The 15753-nt window shown below is 31.3% G+C and overlaps 3 protein-coding genes across 4 annotated transcripts; 2 read left to right on the top strand and 1 right to left on the bottom strand.

Annotated features, from left to right (window-relative positions):
* Positions 1–621: 621 nt before the first annotated feature.
* On the bottom strand, positions 622–3637 carry LOC105649031 (late embryogenesis abundant protein At5g17165). Its single transcript, XM_012235555.4, has 2 exons — positions 3408–3637; positions 622–1073 (listed from the first exon to the last, which is right to left on the bottom strand). Exons 1-2 carry the CDS (start codon positions 3515–3517, stop codon positions 809–811), a joined length of 375 nt encoding a protein of 124 aa, XP_012090945.1. The 5' UTR covers positions 3518–3637; the 3' UTR covers positions 622–808.
* A 3459-nt stretch (positions 3638–7096) lies between these two features.
* ENH1 (rubredoxin family protein) lies at positions 7097–8915 on the top strand. Its single transcript, XM_012235554.4, has 6 exons — positions 7097–7342; positions 7452–7664; positions 7760–7926; positions 8227–8308; positions 8395–8463; positions 8567–8915. Exons 1-6 carry the CDS (start codon positions 7235–7237, stop codon positions 8735–8737), a joined length of 810 nt encoding a protein of 269 aa, XP_012090944.1. The 5' UTR covers positions 7097–7234; the 3' UTR covers positions 8738–8915.
* Positions 8916–10840: 1925 nt separating this feature from the next.
* Positions 10841–14954, top strand: LOC105649029 (transmembrane protein, putative (DUF1218)). Of its 2 annotated transcripts, XM_012235552.4 has the most exons (4): positions 10841–11114; positions 13184–13386; positions 13885–13983; positions 14296–14954. In XM_012235552.4, the coding sequence occupies exons 1-4, from the start codon at positions 11019–11021 to the stop codon at positions 14633–14635; spliced, it is 738 nt and encodes a 245-aa protein (XP_012090942.1). In that variant the 5' UTR covers positions 10841–11018; the 3' UTR covers positions 14636–14954. The 2 variants fall into 2 exon arrangements, with proteins under 2 accessions (XP_012090942.1, XP_012090943.1); XM_012235553.4 differs by lacking the exon at positions 13885–13983 and having other exon boundaries at positions 10851–11114.
* The last annotated feature ends 799 nt before the right edge of the window (positions 14955–15753 follow it).

Below are 15753 nucleotides of genomic sequence, written 5' to 3' on the forward strand. Positions count from 1 at the left end.
TCTTGTTAGAGAGCAATCAAACTTTAACTAGAGAGATATGGCTGCTCTTTTCTTTTGGTCACTGATGGAATACCCACATTCAAGATAATTAGATAAAGGTTATGTATAATGCATTGGCTGTGTCTTAATGGCTGCCGTTTGTTTTCTTCTTTCTTTTTTATTTTTTTTTTCTCTGGCCCCACGTGACACTATCCCTACTCATATTATCTTAAAAAAAAAAAAAAAAAAAAAAAAAAAAAGGACCCGTATGTTCAAAATTATTTTATTTAGATATAGATTTCAGATAATGTAACAAGCGGCCCAAAATAAATCAAATTTTATTTGTTTACTTGAAGGAAATCATTGGCTACACATATAATAATAGCCAATTTGAGTTATAAGTTCACTTTAGAGTATATTAACAACAAAGATTAGTAGCATAATTCCAAAATGGTTGACTCCTATTGGACCATGCTTATTTAGATACTATACATAAACATATATTCACAAAGAATTAGACCAAAGCTACTGCACTTTACAAGTGCCAGGTGATAAAATACAAAAAAAAAAAAAAAAAAAAAAAAAAATCCAAGCTCTAAACGTGGCAAGAACATAAAACAAAAAATTTATAGAAAAAGCCAATATCACAAACAAGTAGTTTATAAAATAAAGCATCCGTACATCACTCAAGTTGCAACTCATCGTATAAGTTTGCAACTGCGCATATAAAACTAGTTCGAATCCAGCAGCTTATATTATATTATTACAACAATAGACCATTTATTTATTAGCAATACCATAAACTAGGGAGCACACACTTGTGCTTTTCTCAAGCTTGGTTAGGCTTCTCGGGGTCCTCCAGACTGGTGGGGCGGAACCAAGCCGTTTCTTCCAACACCGAGCTCTCACCAGTGTTGGAGATGCGATCTTTGCCTGCCGCCGAGTTTTGCTCGGTGGCAGGCCCAAAAACACCAGTTTGTGGGTGAGGTGCCCAGTACTTATCAGATAGGGGCTGGATCACATCGTCCGGGACCACACTCGCAGCAACCTGATCATCAAAGTTCCTGTCGTATGTTGACGTGTGTGCTGTCCTCCTGCAATCAAATTTAGCATGATATATGGAACTTTTATCTCTATACGCATGTTTAGGTGTGACTTGATTAGTTTCGAATATCCTTTATGAATATGCAAAATGAAAGGTAAGTATGAATTACTTTTATTTATAAAAATTTTCATCAATTTAACAATAATTATTAAGGAAAAAAAAAAAAAAAAACTCCAGCTAATCAAGAACCCTTAACCATACCACCTCTTCCTAATATAACAAAATGTGAATAGAAACTTCCTACAATTGAAAGGATACACTTTTTAGCCTTTTCCTTCTTAATTTTGTTGGAATAGGCAACAAGGATCATCATGATGGTGATACAAGCGACAAAACGGGAATTTTATAATTGAACACAGATAGCACCCACCAGTTTGGTTATGTAGTTGTGACCTCTCAATTTATCCACAGATCCAAATAGACTCCCAAGAGTTAATCGGACAGATGGAGATCATGTGACCCACATATGACTCGACCCAGATAACAATCAGCAACCGACCCCGTGTTTTATTTCTCCCACCTTCCAGACTGGTATTTTATTCTAGGCAAGGTCCTTTCTTTTGAGTAGGACCATTGAACGAGACATTCACTAATGATGTAATTTTTACTTCAACTCTATCCATCAAACAGACATAAACACAACAGATGGTCATAATGATGTAATTTATATATTTTTCAACTTGAACTTATAAATAAATACTCCCTTTTATTTAACTATTTGGCCACCGACTCTGTGTGTTCAAAACTTTTTTTGTCATATCATATTCAACAGTCAAGCCTCCCAAAATAATAATAACAATCATAAAAACAAAATATTGAGCAAAAGCCATGCTCTTGCCGGGAAGTTTCCTATGTAATGTTAAAAGAATTAATATAGTACTCAAGATGAAAAATAAGTTGAGAATTGCAATATAAAAAGAATCAAATGTCAAAAGTCCACAACTCAAGATCAAGACTACATCACTGTATGAAAAATAAAGGAATCAAAGTGGAAATGACAAAACCAAGAATTGACATAAAATCACAAAGTTGCCAAAAGGAATACCCAAATCAAAGAAAAATGTTGTATTCCCGCATAGGCATATGATACGTCTTTTGAATTTGCACCAAACCAACAACAGTTCAAACTCAATGCACCAGAGGAAATTTTTGAAGGCCTTATGACCCTCTGTCTTTTTGAATTTTGACCCAAAAAAATAAAAAAAAAGCCCAACCCATTGTCTAGTGTACATGTGTTAAACTATCAGTCAATTACTTACCGGTTACCACACAAAGAGTTCCACTTTTGAATTGACACAAGTAGAACTATGAACTATCTCCTGTAATCATACATCGCCTGACTATTCCTATATTTCAGACCTTCAGTTGCTATAAATAGAAATAAAAGTTATTAACTCATATAGTTAATGAATAAAATGGTAATAACGGAATACAATCATTATTTTATACAATAAATTCTTTCTTTTATATAAAACATAACTTCAAAAATTTATCTCCCATGTATCAAAAAAAAAAAAAAAAAAAACAAATTCAAAAATTTATAATGAATTATTATTATATGTAAATTTAACTAAATCTTAAATTATAAATTTATTTCATGAAATGATTTACCTCTAACCTTGAATCAAAATAAAAAAATAGTTAGCGAGATAAAATCACTATAAGGAAATTTTTTTTTTTCAAAAAGAAAGAAAAACACTATCAATCTATTATTTTTTATATCCAATTATAAGTATCTCAAGACATGAATAATATAATCAATGACGCCAAATTACAAAAATGCCCCTCGGTGGAGAATTCTCCGGTGCGGAAATTTTCAGATTGTCCTCATCCACACACGCGAACGACACGGCACCACCGAGTACGGCAATGTGCCTTTTGTACGAAAAATGGTAAAATATTCTTCAAAATGAATGATAATAACAACGCCGCTTTAATAAAATGAAAAAAAAAAAGAATATTCAATGAAAATGATAAAATAAATTCAAATTTAGGAAAAATTAAAACAAAAAAAAAATCCTATATACTGCAAAAAAAATAAAAAGATCTTTTCATCATACAAGAAAAGCCTATTATTAAATGATTTACCTCAATTTAAAAAAAAAAAAATTCTGAACATTATAGCGTCAGACAGCAAATCATCTTGCAGTCTGCACTCATTTTTGGATTAAGCAAAATTACAAACCAGCACCAACAACTAATTAAGAAAGTAATTGATTAACAATGCCAATAATAGAAATCTCAACTCATCAGATCATGATTAAGCAAAAATTAAACACCAAATTAAGAACAGAAAGCTTTTTTTTTTTTTAACTCATAAAACCTGGCAGTGGAAACAGAAGCAGCGCGAGCCGAGTTGGCGGTCCAGATCTGAGAGATAACTCGCTTTCCCAAGCTGGCGATCCCTTGAGTACTCTTCGAATTGGCGGCCATACAATAAAACCTTTCTTCAAAGAAGAACCTAATTAAGTGAAAAAGCAAAAGCAAGGACAGAGAAAGAGACGGAAAAATCCACTACACGGGTAGTAGGTGACTTTTTTCTCTTTATGAAATCAAGTCTGTATATATAGACTGCGACAGATATGAAGAGATTAGAGAGAAAAAAGAAATGTTGTAAAATGTCTTTTTTGTCCTTTACCCGCTCAACTGCGCTTCTTGGCTTGGTCCCCAGCCCCCCACCTACCCCTTCCTCTTTCCCTTCCCGTACCCTGTCTCTGTACCAAACGGTAAGTTACATTTGACTTCGCTTTTAACTGACGGAATTTTTTATTGTGCTAAGTTGGTTAGCTGGTTGATTTCGTATGTATCGAAACGGAATATTTCGTTTCCGTTGGAATTGGATGATGTGGTGACCGACAGTGTTAGTTGCCGTGAGTAATCGGTCATACAAAAGGCATGACTAATGCAAAATGACGTTCAAGACCCTCTAGAATTTCTTTTTATTGGTTAATTAAAGAAAATTCTAGTAATTACCTCATTAATTAGAGTTTTTGTGTTGAATTAAAAAATTTGAGGTTGTGTGTACTTGTTTAAAGGCGAGTAACTGATAAAATGAATAATTGAATTCTAGTTTGAGTTTGAAAAAGGGGAGACATGTGAATTTTACCTGTGAGGTTAAAATTTTTGAATTTAAAAAAATTATTTTTTTAAAAAAATTATTTTCCAAACATAAAATCACGCGTGTAAATTTAAAAGAAAATAATTTAATTTTAGATTTTTGTTAGAAATTTTACATGTTTATTGAGTGTGGACGCTAAAAATGCATAAATTAATATATTTCATTAAAATATTCCCATAAAAACTTAATATCATAATTCATAAATTTTAGAGTAAAGTCAATTTATTAATTTATTATTTATCTTATGTATACTATATCAAATTTTTCTTAGCATTTTCGAGTTAAGATAAGTGTATTGAGGCCGCCTGATGGCCTAGAATTAGATATTTGGTTATATTAAATTTTTTACGGATTATAATAATAAAAAAATTTTCTGCTGATAAAAAAAATATTATTAGTCTTAATGCAAGAAAAATGAAATTATAAAAATAATAATTTTGAGTTGATCATTAATTAAGGTCAGAAATTAGCAACGGTCTAGAAATAACTTCACTTAATAGTGGGGTATATTCTGGCACCTAATTCGGTATGAATTTATTCATTGTTTTACTTTATTTATTATTATTTTACTATATTGCTGTTGTTAATTATTTTGAAAGGAAAACAATTTTAAATTTTTAATAGACGGCCCAACAAAAACAAGTAGTACTATTTGCTTTGATTCGTAAATTTGAGTGGAACCCCTTTCCAATCCAATTTGCATACACGTGGATGATAGTTAGTGTAAATAGGACACTTGTTCGAATTTGCACAAAATAGGATAGCGATGGGTCCACTAAAAAGAAACGTTTCATCTTTTTTTTTTTAATATTTTGCCGTTAGAAATATTTAGCAAAATTAATTATAAAAAAACATTTTTTGATTGCAATCAAACAGTCATGACCAATAAGTAATATTTTTTTAAAAAAAATTGAACCAGACGTTCAAACGATTTGATGAGTTCAACAGAAGCAACTCTGTTTTTAGCGGAATTTCTTATTATAATAATAAACATATAAATTATTTTCCAGACTGTTTATCATCAAATATCAATCTATAATTATTAATTTTTATATTAATTATTATATAAATCAATTATTATGTATTTAAATTATTCATCCTTCGTACAAAATATAAAAGAATTCGTGGACTACAAAGAAAAAATAATGAAATTTCATAAATAATTTATTTTATAGAATAAAATAAAATTTTAAGTTATATATATAATTATGGTGGACGCACATGAAAAGTATAAAATATTGAATGCACTCGTCACCTAATTTTCTACTTACAAAAAATAATAATAATAAAATATATATTATTTACATTATAGAATGGGCCTCTTGGGTAGAGAGGCATTAAACTTCACATACAAGTGGATACATATCGATACTTCGATTGTGGCAATTGGGAGATTACGATCACCGGCCGTCGATGAGATGACTCCGTGCAATGAACTTAACTGTAATAATAAAGGTAGAGAGAAAGGAAAAAAGATTTTTTTTTTTTTTTTTTTTTTGGCACGGTGAGTCGTAACCAAAAATATAATTTTTTTTGTTTAAATTTTAATTGATATTTTATAAGATTGAATATTCAAAACTACAAATTTAATAGTTGAATGTTAAATGTTAAATAAAATCAGTGTTGAAATTTTTAAAACACAAAATTATTTAAAATTTCATTATTTTACTGTATTAGCATAAAATTTCAGTTAATATTTGATTTATCAAACTAGGTTAATTTTAACTAAATTTAGATATTTAAATAATATGTGTTTATATATTATTAAATATTTAAAATTTTTAAGTGTTAAATAGTATTGTTAAAATCTAATTTAGTAATTAGGTGTGATTTACTAATCTTTTCACTAATGGTAGGAGTGAAAAATTTCGAATTTTAATTTTAGACGATAAGACTTTTCAATAAAAAAATTTAATTTTATATTTTACAAATTTATATAAGAAGATACATACACGAGTATTTTTATTAATAATTTTATGATATCAATAAATTAATGTGTCAGACGCTTTTTTTTATAGAAAATAATGTAGTAATATTTAATGTAACAATTTAGCATGCCTAACATTATTTAACAAGTTTCTCCAAAAAATAAAAATATTTAACAAGCAATACAGTATACATCATGGGTTGACTAACAAATTAAAAAAAAAAACAAGTATTTTAGTTTTTCCTTTTTAATTATTTAAACTGTAAAATGACATTAGCAAGTGAGTATATTAAATTGATAAATAATATTACATAATTTATTCTGATTAAGTTCACGACGCAAGTTAGATATATGGAAAGAATTTTTGAGTACGATTTTCACTAAATATTTATAGGAAAAAGGCGAAAAATCTTAACTGTGACTAAATTTCGAATCAAATTAGACGGTTTCTAATACTATGAACCGTATACCAGTGGTCGATTTTCACTAAATATTTATAGAAAAAAGGCGAAAAATCTTAATCGTGACTAAATTTCGAACCAAATTAGACGATTTCTAATACTATGAACCGTATACCAGTGGTCTAAAAAAAATGATAAGAACAATATCATATTTATAAATAGTATTATTGAAAAACAATTTATCTAAAAAAAAAAAGAATTATTCACAGTACACACACGAGGATAAGATCGAAGAGTCGGACTGAGGATTTTGATTAGACGCACCGCCTCACGTCTTCAGATACTGACTTATAAGCTAAAAAAATAATTTTGGTGATACTTACCATAATAATGGGTTGGGCTGCCAATTTTTTGGTATGATAATTGGCATAAAGATTGTTGGTAGTCATGAACTAAATTGGGCCTTCATATGGGCTAACATATTTTGATCCATATAAATTACTTATTTAATAAAATAAGAACATCGCTTATTTTATTTATTTATGGTCTGTAAAGTTAAAATAAGGCGTGTGGCTCTCCCTACCAATGCCACGAGAAGATTATCTAGCCATGCAATTCTATCCACAAACTTCAACAGGAGCAAATTCCAATACTGAAAGCCATTCTTAACAACACTCTTCTCTTCTTTGTTTGTATAACCAACAATGTCGTCAGCTGTGGTTGCAGGAAGCTCTGCCACTTTCACCAGAAACCACTCCATCAAAACCTCTCTAAACCCAGCAAAACCAGCAATATACTCTCAGTGCCAACAGGTTCTTCTTCTTCTTCCTTTGTTTTCTTTAATTGAAGCTCTATATACTGTTATTATTATTTGTTATTGTTAGATTAAAGAATTGTGTTTTATTCTTTATTTGTCTACAGAAAACTGCCTTTCAAGGCTTATCACTTCAAGATGCCAAAAGGGTTTCTTCAGAAATATTTATAGCTGAAAAGAAAACTACTTTCACTGATTCAAGAAAAGGGCTTCAAGTTACTGCAAGAACAGCTGGTGCTTCAAAGACTATCGAAGTTGAGGTTGACAAGCCACTAGGCCTTACTTTGGGTCAAAAGTCTGGTGGTGGTGTGGTCATAACTGTGAGTCCTAAATTTTTCGGTATGTTCTTTAAATTTTTTACAATGAAATTGAGGCTGTTTATTGAAATTTTTTGTGGTGGCTTTGAGATGTTTAGGCAGTAGAAGGAGGTGGAAATGCGGCTAAGGCAGGGCTAAAATCAGGGGATCAAGTGCTATACACTAGTAGCTTCTTTGGTGATGAACTTTGGCCTGCTGATAAGTTGGGTTTTACTAAAACTGCAATTCAAGCAAAACCAGACTCTGTCTACTTTGTTGTTAGCAGGTTCTCTTTCTCAATTTCTACTATTTTCTCATGTCAATTTTATGTTGGTTCATACATATACATATACATATATATGTCTTTCTTTTTGGACTCATTCTACTCAAAAAAATTGCCTTAGTTTTAAGTTAATGAAAGTACACACACACAGAGAGACATGATCTTGGGAACATCCAAAGCAGTATACTACGTCTTAGCATTTTATTAAGAGATAGAAGTGAAACCAACAGGCAACAAAATTCTTTCTACCTGTTCTAAAATATACAGAAATAATAATCTTCTGCCAATTTCTTTACAATGCAGAGGAGCAGAAGTAGATGTTAAAAGACTACCAAAGCGTCCTGCTCCGCCCCGCTTTGGAAGGAAATTAACAGAGGCTCAAAAGGCAATCTTTTATTAGTATCTTTTGGATTTGGATGAGATAACTAATATTTACTCATGCTTGCAATGTGAATTATGCATATTATGCAGGCTAGAGCTACTCACATATGTCTTGACTGTGGATTCATATACACTGCACAAAAACCCTTTGATGAGCTGGTAAGATTAATCAAATTCTCTCATTTATTTATCATTTTTAGTGCGTTTTTCTTTTGTCTTGGTGAATGATCAATTATTAATTTTTATAAATTTTACTGCGCAGCCGGATACATATGCGTGCCCACAATGTATAGCACCAAAAAAGAGATTTGCAAAATATGATGTGAATACTGGAAAAGCAATAGGCGGTGGTTTGCCTCCAATTGGGGTTATTGTTGGCCTGGTGGCTGGTATTGGTGCTGTTGGTGCTCTGCTTGTTTATGGTCTTCAATGAGAGCCTTTATATCCTTTTTCCTCTCCAATTTTTAGAGTCCAATTTATTTGGTTTTACACATTTTATGTTTCAGAGTTCATATTTGCTCTGGCGTATATATATCTACATATTGCATAATGTCAATGGAAGTGTAAATCTGGATATTTGTTGTTAATGCAGCTCAAAAACTATGTTTAAATGATTAGGTTCCCTCTAATATTGGTAAACGACAGGAAAACTTCTCCTTCTCGTTCGAAATCGGGGGAAACATTTTCAATGTCGTTTCCATCAGACACCCATTGCAACCCGAAAAAAAAGTAAATAACTACTAGGTCACTTAAGTTTAATCATAATTATATTTTTATCCCTCTTATTTGGTAAATGTATTGATATTAAATTATTTAGGCCGTGTTGGCCAACATAGCATTTAAACTAATTTTTACGATATTTGTTTCATAATACTTGACATTTGTCATATTTAAATTTCACGTCTATTACGAAAATCGTTAAATTTGTCTAAATTATAATAATTATTGAGTAAATTGATTGTATCATTTTTAATTTAATATTAATTTTTTAAGAAAATCACTAAATTAAAGTAATAATTACTGGTCAAAGATGAACATGGAAAAAAAAAGATTATCACTTTTTCAAACTACAAATGTGACAAGTATTTTGAAACAAACTAATTTCTCAAATGTGACAAATATTATGGAAGAGAGGTAATAAATATTAAAGTATTGTTTTATAAAAAGTTAATTCATGGAACGTTTAAATTTTAATGGTTTATGAAAAGTCAGCCAAATATACTAAAAAATAACTACCAAAATGATTAATTTTACCGAACATACTCGTTTTCATTTAAAAGTTATAATTATAATTAAATTAAAGGGACTAAATATTTATTTACCCAAAAACAAAAAGAAGAAAAAAGCCTATGATTTTTAAGAGACTTATTGCAAAGCTGTCCTTGATAATGGAAAATTAAAAAACACAGCCAAAGGCCGTGAAATTATTTCGCATCATAGGATTCGAGTTCAGTCTCTTGTTTACCTATTGCCTAAATCATAATTACTAGAGCGGTTCACGTTGTCAAAGAATGACAATACGAAAATTTTATTTTTTTTATACTACTTAATTTTTTTAAACGATCGCTCCAATTCGCTATTCTCCTTATTTCGAGTGCTAGCTTATATATATATATAACTGATCCCGATCTTTTTTTTCCATTTCTGTCATTCAGAATAAATGAAATTCTAACTACTAATGCCTTTTAGTGCTAAAATTAAAAAAAAATATTAGAATTTTATATAAGATGTCACTCGATGAATAAAAATCATCATAGATGATTATTTAAAATAACATAACACATCATGAGCATCTCAAATAAAGCACACAGTGTACTTTTAATAATCCAAACATCTTTAACTCCTCGGACGTCAATGCCTAACATCAATAATTATCGGATGATAGTAATCATTCATCAAATCACTTGCAACAATAGTGTGTAGATATCGCATCATTCCCATTGATAAAGATTTAATCATAATCATTCAAGGCATCACATATATGATGCTAAGAGATATACTTCAGAAATATGATATAAATGATTGTCAAATTATTTATGTTATGAGTTGTAAAACTAAACATTAGTTTTTGTTTATTTAATTATTGATATTCATTAAATGTATGTATTAGTCAATAATAAATAAAAGCACAAAAGGAAAATTACTATTTAATTCTCCAGTTATTACGTATACCGCTTACTTTTTTAATTTGAGAATGTGATTTAATAATCACTCGACTTTATTTTTTTTTACATTACTTAATTTTATTACTTAATTGTGAATCTAACATTTCAAACATTAATAATTTTGAAGTGATAAATTAAAAAGTTACAATCGAAATAGAAACCTAGAAAAGCACTATTTTTTTTTTTTGAATATTATAATTTATTAAAAAAGAATTTATTATATGATTTTAATAAATTAAATCACCCAATGGATAAAAACAAGATGAAAATAGAAGAACACAAAAAGAGGTATAGGCAGTTTTGTGAAAAGAAAAGACCCACTCGTGTCATTCATCAGTATTCACAATTGCTTTTTAATGTTGTATTCCAATTTTGCCCTCATCATTTTTGGACACCATGATTTTACACTGACAGAAGCCACAGTACATCATCAACTTTACGTTTCTTCCTCAAACAAAGAAGCACATCTTTAGAAAGAGGAAGAGAGCCCAATTCCAGAGGGAAAGAGAAAAGATTGTGGGGAAGACTGTTTCTAGTGGTGAGGGAGAGATGGAAAGAAGGGCCTTATTCTTGTGCAGTGCTGTGGGTTTCTTGGGGTTACTATCAGCTGCTACAGGTTTTGCTGCAGAGGGTACCAGGATTAAGGTACTTTTTCTTTTGATATAAATATATATTTTAAGTTTTTGCTATTGAATCTTCGTTTTCTCTCCAACCCTCAAATGGGTTTCTTTGATATTGCTTTTTGGTGCTTGGTTTATCTTTGTCTTGCTACTACATGCACTTAACCGGTTAACCCTCTGGTTTTGGTTGTTAAAGACTAACTGCGCTAAAGAGAACTCACAGAGAAAAAAAATAATTTGATTTTACTTATTTGTTTATCGTGTTCTATACTCGTTAGAGAATCAATTAAAACACTGTATAAAGCTTGATGATAAAAATTAGAAATCGCACCTCTTGGATATGTTTCTGCACTTTCTCAGTGACTGGACACAGGAAAAATGTGTTTTCTTTAGTTTTGGGTTGTTTTGCAACCCTAAGCTAAATAACTTTTAATATTTCTATAATATTTTGGTTTCTGTTCTATGCATATTTCTTAAGAGCAACCGATAGTAGAATAAGTGTATTAGGGGCTTAGGGCATTATGCAAATAAAATGGAAATCTGGACTAAAGTTTTTATTGGATGATATTTCGTGAATTTGCTAATTTTTGTCCTTAGAGATGGATGAATCAGTATGGTTTTGGCTGTTCTGTAAAAGGTTTGGCAATTGTTTTAAGGTTAGGTTTATACAATTCATCTTTGCTTTGATGCCCCTTCTCTTGAATTATATTTTTTGGCAAATCATAACTTGCATTCTTATATGTGTAGACTTTTGGGTCATTTTGTTGGGGGCTGGCACAATTTTTTATGGTAAAGAGCTTACCGGTTATTAGGGAATTCAGTTTTTTGCCTCGTTCTGTTCCTGCTGCAAATAACTCTACAAAACTAAGACTTCTATGGTTCTGCTTTAGGTTGATTAGATGCTATATATTCCCAAAATATTTCGAGTGAACAAAATTTAAATAATAGCAAGCTAGTTTTTCCTGTTTTTAAAGATTATGAGATTTGCTTAGTGTAGAGAACAAGTGTTTGCAACTGTCTTCTAAAGCAGCTAATGAAATGAATACGGAACACTCCTGTGTTTCTTTGAGGATAGACTTAGTTATTGGTCTGCTCCTTTGTGGCCTTTTTGATAAGTTACTCTAAGTGCCTATTTTCATGATAAGGAATCAAATACAAGCAAAGAAAGTAAGAAGGGTGAAAAAAGGAAAGCGACATATCGCTCTTAATAATGAGAATCAAGCAGAGCTGGTGCAAAAGTAGTTCTGTAATTTTTTAAACTATTTGCTCATGAGATGATTCTAAGTGTCTAATTCGCTACACATGATTCGAAGATACTTTTATATCCTCTAATACTTGTCTAATTGATGACCAATGGCTTTGTTTGTTCGGTTACTGCACCACTTGTTCCTGTATGTGTGATCTTTATTTTGGAAAGAGGCCTCTCTAATGCAGTAGACCCTAATGCAAAAAAATTTTGATCTTGCATTCTTACTGTGTTAGATTAGGGGTGAAATAAAAAAAGTTACATTTCATTCTTTTTGGAATCTGTAGGTAGCATGCTCAAATCATAGTTATCAAGCAGCTTCACATCAGAAAGCATCAGCACAATCAGTGTCCTTATTGTTAAGCTATTTTTAGTATTATCAAGAATTCCTTGTTTTTGATACTGTATTTATAGGTTTTACACCAGTATGTGGATAGAATCATGCAAATTGAATTGGCAATCATCAATCCTGATGATTGCTATTGTACACCAGATTAGTGCAAATAAAGAAGAAGCATGTATGAGTGTGCATGTGTGCAATTCATTTCTTCAAGTTATCTAGATATATATTTTGTCTCATATGATGAACATAGTGTGGTATTTATAAGTTGAGGCCTTCCTGCAGTCAACAGATTTTGTAGCGAGTGATAATCTCTATGTTTACATAAAAAAGTGAAGGGTTCAGTTTGCTATCACTTGATCTTTTTATATGGCTACTGATCTCTAGTCTATATATCTGATCCACAGTAACATTTTCTGTCAAATGATGCAGAAACTTAGAGGTTGTAAAACAGCATACTTCATGTCTAATAGCATTTGTTATCTTCTTATCTTTTATACTCCTGTAGGGTTCTGAGGTTCAGTTCACATCTGCTACTCAATGTACATATCCTCGGAGTCCTGCCATGGCTCTTGGTTTAACATCGGCTGTAGCACTGATGATAGCTCAAGTGATTATTAATGTTGCAACTGGGTGTATTTGTTGCAAAAGAAGCCCTCAACCTTCAAACTCAAATTGGACAATAGCATTAGTTTGCTTTGTTGTTTCCTGGTACGTCTCATTGATCATTTGCTGATGAAGTTCATTTCAGGTTTATACGTTGCAGGTTTTTGGTTTAACAATCGCTCCTTGCCCTATCAATGCCTTAAAGAGTTCCTGACAGCTCATGTTATCTGTACTAAATTCAATTAACTCTTCTACTATAACAGACTTTCTGGCTAGCTGGACAGTCTTGTGCATCATCTAATTGCTATTAACACATATCTCACTGCCACATTGCCCCCCCCCCCCCCAACACACACACTACTGGAGGCCTTTTTATGTATATGTTCATCTTATTCTTACTTTCTTAAATTGTTCGAAGTCTATGTGCCAGACCTAATCATACTGTTTAAGTTAATTTAGAAAGATAAAATTACCATAAATAGATAAACAATTTTTTAGATAAATTCTCTAACTGCACTTTATTTATGTTAAGAAGTATTATGAGCTGGCTTCAAGAGTCTGCTGGAATAACTTGTGATGTAATTTCTTTGACAATTATTGCAGTTGGCGATTTGGCGTACCACTTACCTGGGGACTATGTTCTTTGAGAATTCTACCTTGCATTTTTTTTTTTCCTTTTTCCTTTCACAGAAAAATATATAGGTTGTAGGATTATTGTTTTTGTTTATCACAGTCCTTTCATTCTACATCTTCACATATTGTAACATTAATTCTCATCCTCATTTTTGTTTGCAAAGAATCTTATTTAGGTAAAACTTGGTTTATTTAGATGGAGGAAAATCACATGCTTTTCTTTGAAACGATATATTAATGTTTGAACCTGTAATACATCCTATTTCTGATAGTAATATTTAGCAATTGAATCTAATAATGAATTTTCATGTTTGTATGCATTTGCATGCGTAAATGTATTGCTACTTGTAGTGATAATGATATATAGTACATTACATGCAGGTTCACATTTGTGATAGCTTTTCTTCTGTTATTAACCGGTGCTGCACTGAATGATCAACACGGTGAAGAGAGCATGTACTTTGGCAACTACTACTGCTATGTTGTAAAACCAGGAGTCTTCGCAGGTGGTGCTGTCTTGTCTTTTGCAAGTATCACTCTGGGAATTCTCTACTACCTAACCTTAAACTCATCAAAGAGCATTAACAGTACATGGGGCAACCCTCCTGTTTCTAGTTCAACTGGCATAGCCATGGGACAACCTCAAAACACATCACAAGGTGGCACTCAAGATCCTATTTTTGTACACGAAGATACTTATATGAGACGACAGTTCACTTGATCGGTAAATTTCACGAACCAATTGAGTTGCTATGTTAAATTTGATGGAGAAATATGCATATTTTGGTTCCAAAGCTTGTTAATGGAAGCAGAAGTCTACTGTGAAGGGGGTTTTACAGGGTAGCCCGTAGTGTTTCTAGTTTCTTTGCTGGCTTTAGTGTATTCCTCCATTTAATCCTTCGCATGAGCAGACATATTTACAAATTGTATTTGTATATACATCCTTGGAGGATTATTCTGCAATCACTTCAAAATATAAATATACATATATCATATATGTGTGCTAGGCCCATTATAATTGGGATTTTGTGCGTTGCAAATGCCGAGTTGTTGGTTATGTTGATCATAATGGCAGAAAACGACACTCTTAATTCAACTGCAAGTTTGCCGTTTGGTAGTTTGGACAGCCTATGAGTTCATTGGTTTAGTTACTTTTAATTTTAATGAGACTATATACAACTTTAGTGTAATGCATGAAAGTTATCTTAATGAATTTGATTCAACGTACGCACATTACCATATCGAGTTAATTTGAGTTTTCCATTAATATTGTTTTCGAATATACCAACACTAACCTACGTACTGTACATATTTAATTTCTATATATCTAAAATCCAACAGCAAAATGTTTTGTCAGCTTTGGTTTTGAAGCTATGGGTTAGTGCATGTGTATGACTTCAAAACAATAAACGGAATTAATGATTCAAATTTTTATCTTTTTTTGAAGCAAATTAAGCACCAATTTTTTAAAATCACAGTTTTAGTCGGACTTTAACAGTTTAAACGATTTACAGCCGTTGATGCGGATTAATAGGACAAGAGATGCACACTAAAGCATAGCCTGACAATTGACACTAAAGCATAGCCTGACAATTGACTCAGGTTTGAATCATTTCCGATGCTTAGACAATTGACTTGACCTATCATTTTCCTTGATATATAAAAAGAAAAAGAAAAAGAAAAAGCACGAGATTTGCGTAAACTAGGCCCATTATCCGATGGAATTCAAATTGTGATAACAGAAATTGGCCCATGGAAACAAAGAGGAAAAGAAGTAGCCGAGGGAAGGGAAATGAGGGACTTTTTAGTCAATGTAAAATACAACGGCTATTTTTCAAA

Source organism: Jatropha curcas, chromosome 2 (assembly GCF_041381405.1).
Source record: "Jatropha curcas cultivar XTBG-Jc1 chromosome 2, XTBG_Jcur_1.0, whole genome shotgun sequence".
Classification (NCBI taxonomy): domain Eukaryota; kingdom Viridiplantae; phylum Streptophyta; class Magnoliopsida; order Malpighiales; family Euphorbiaceae; genus Jatropha; species Jatropha curcas.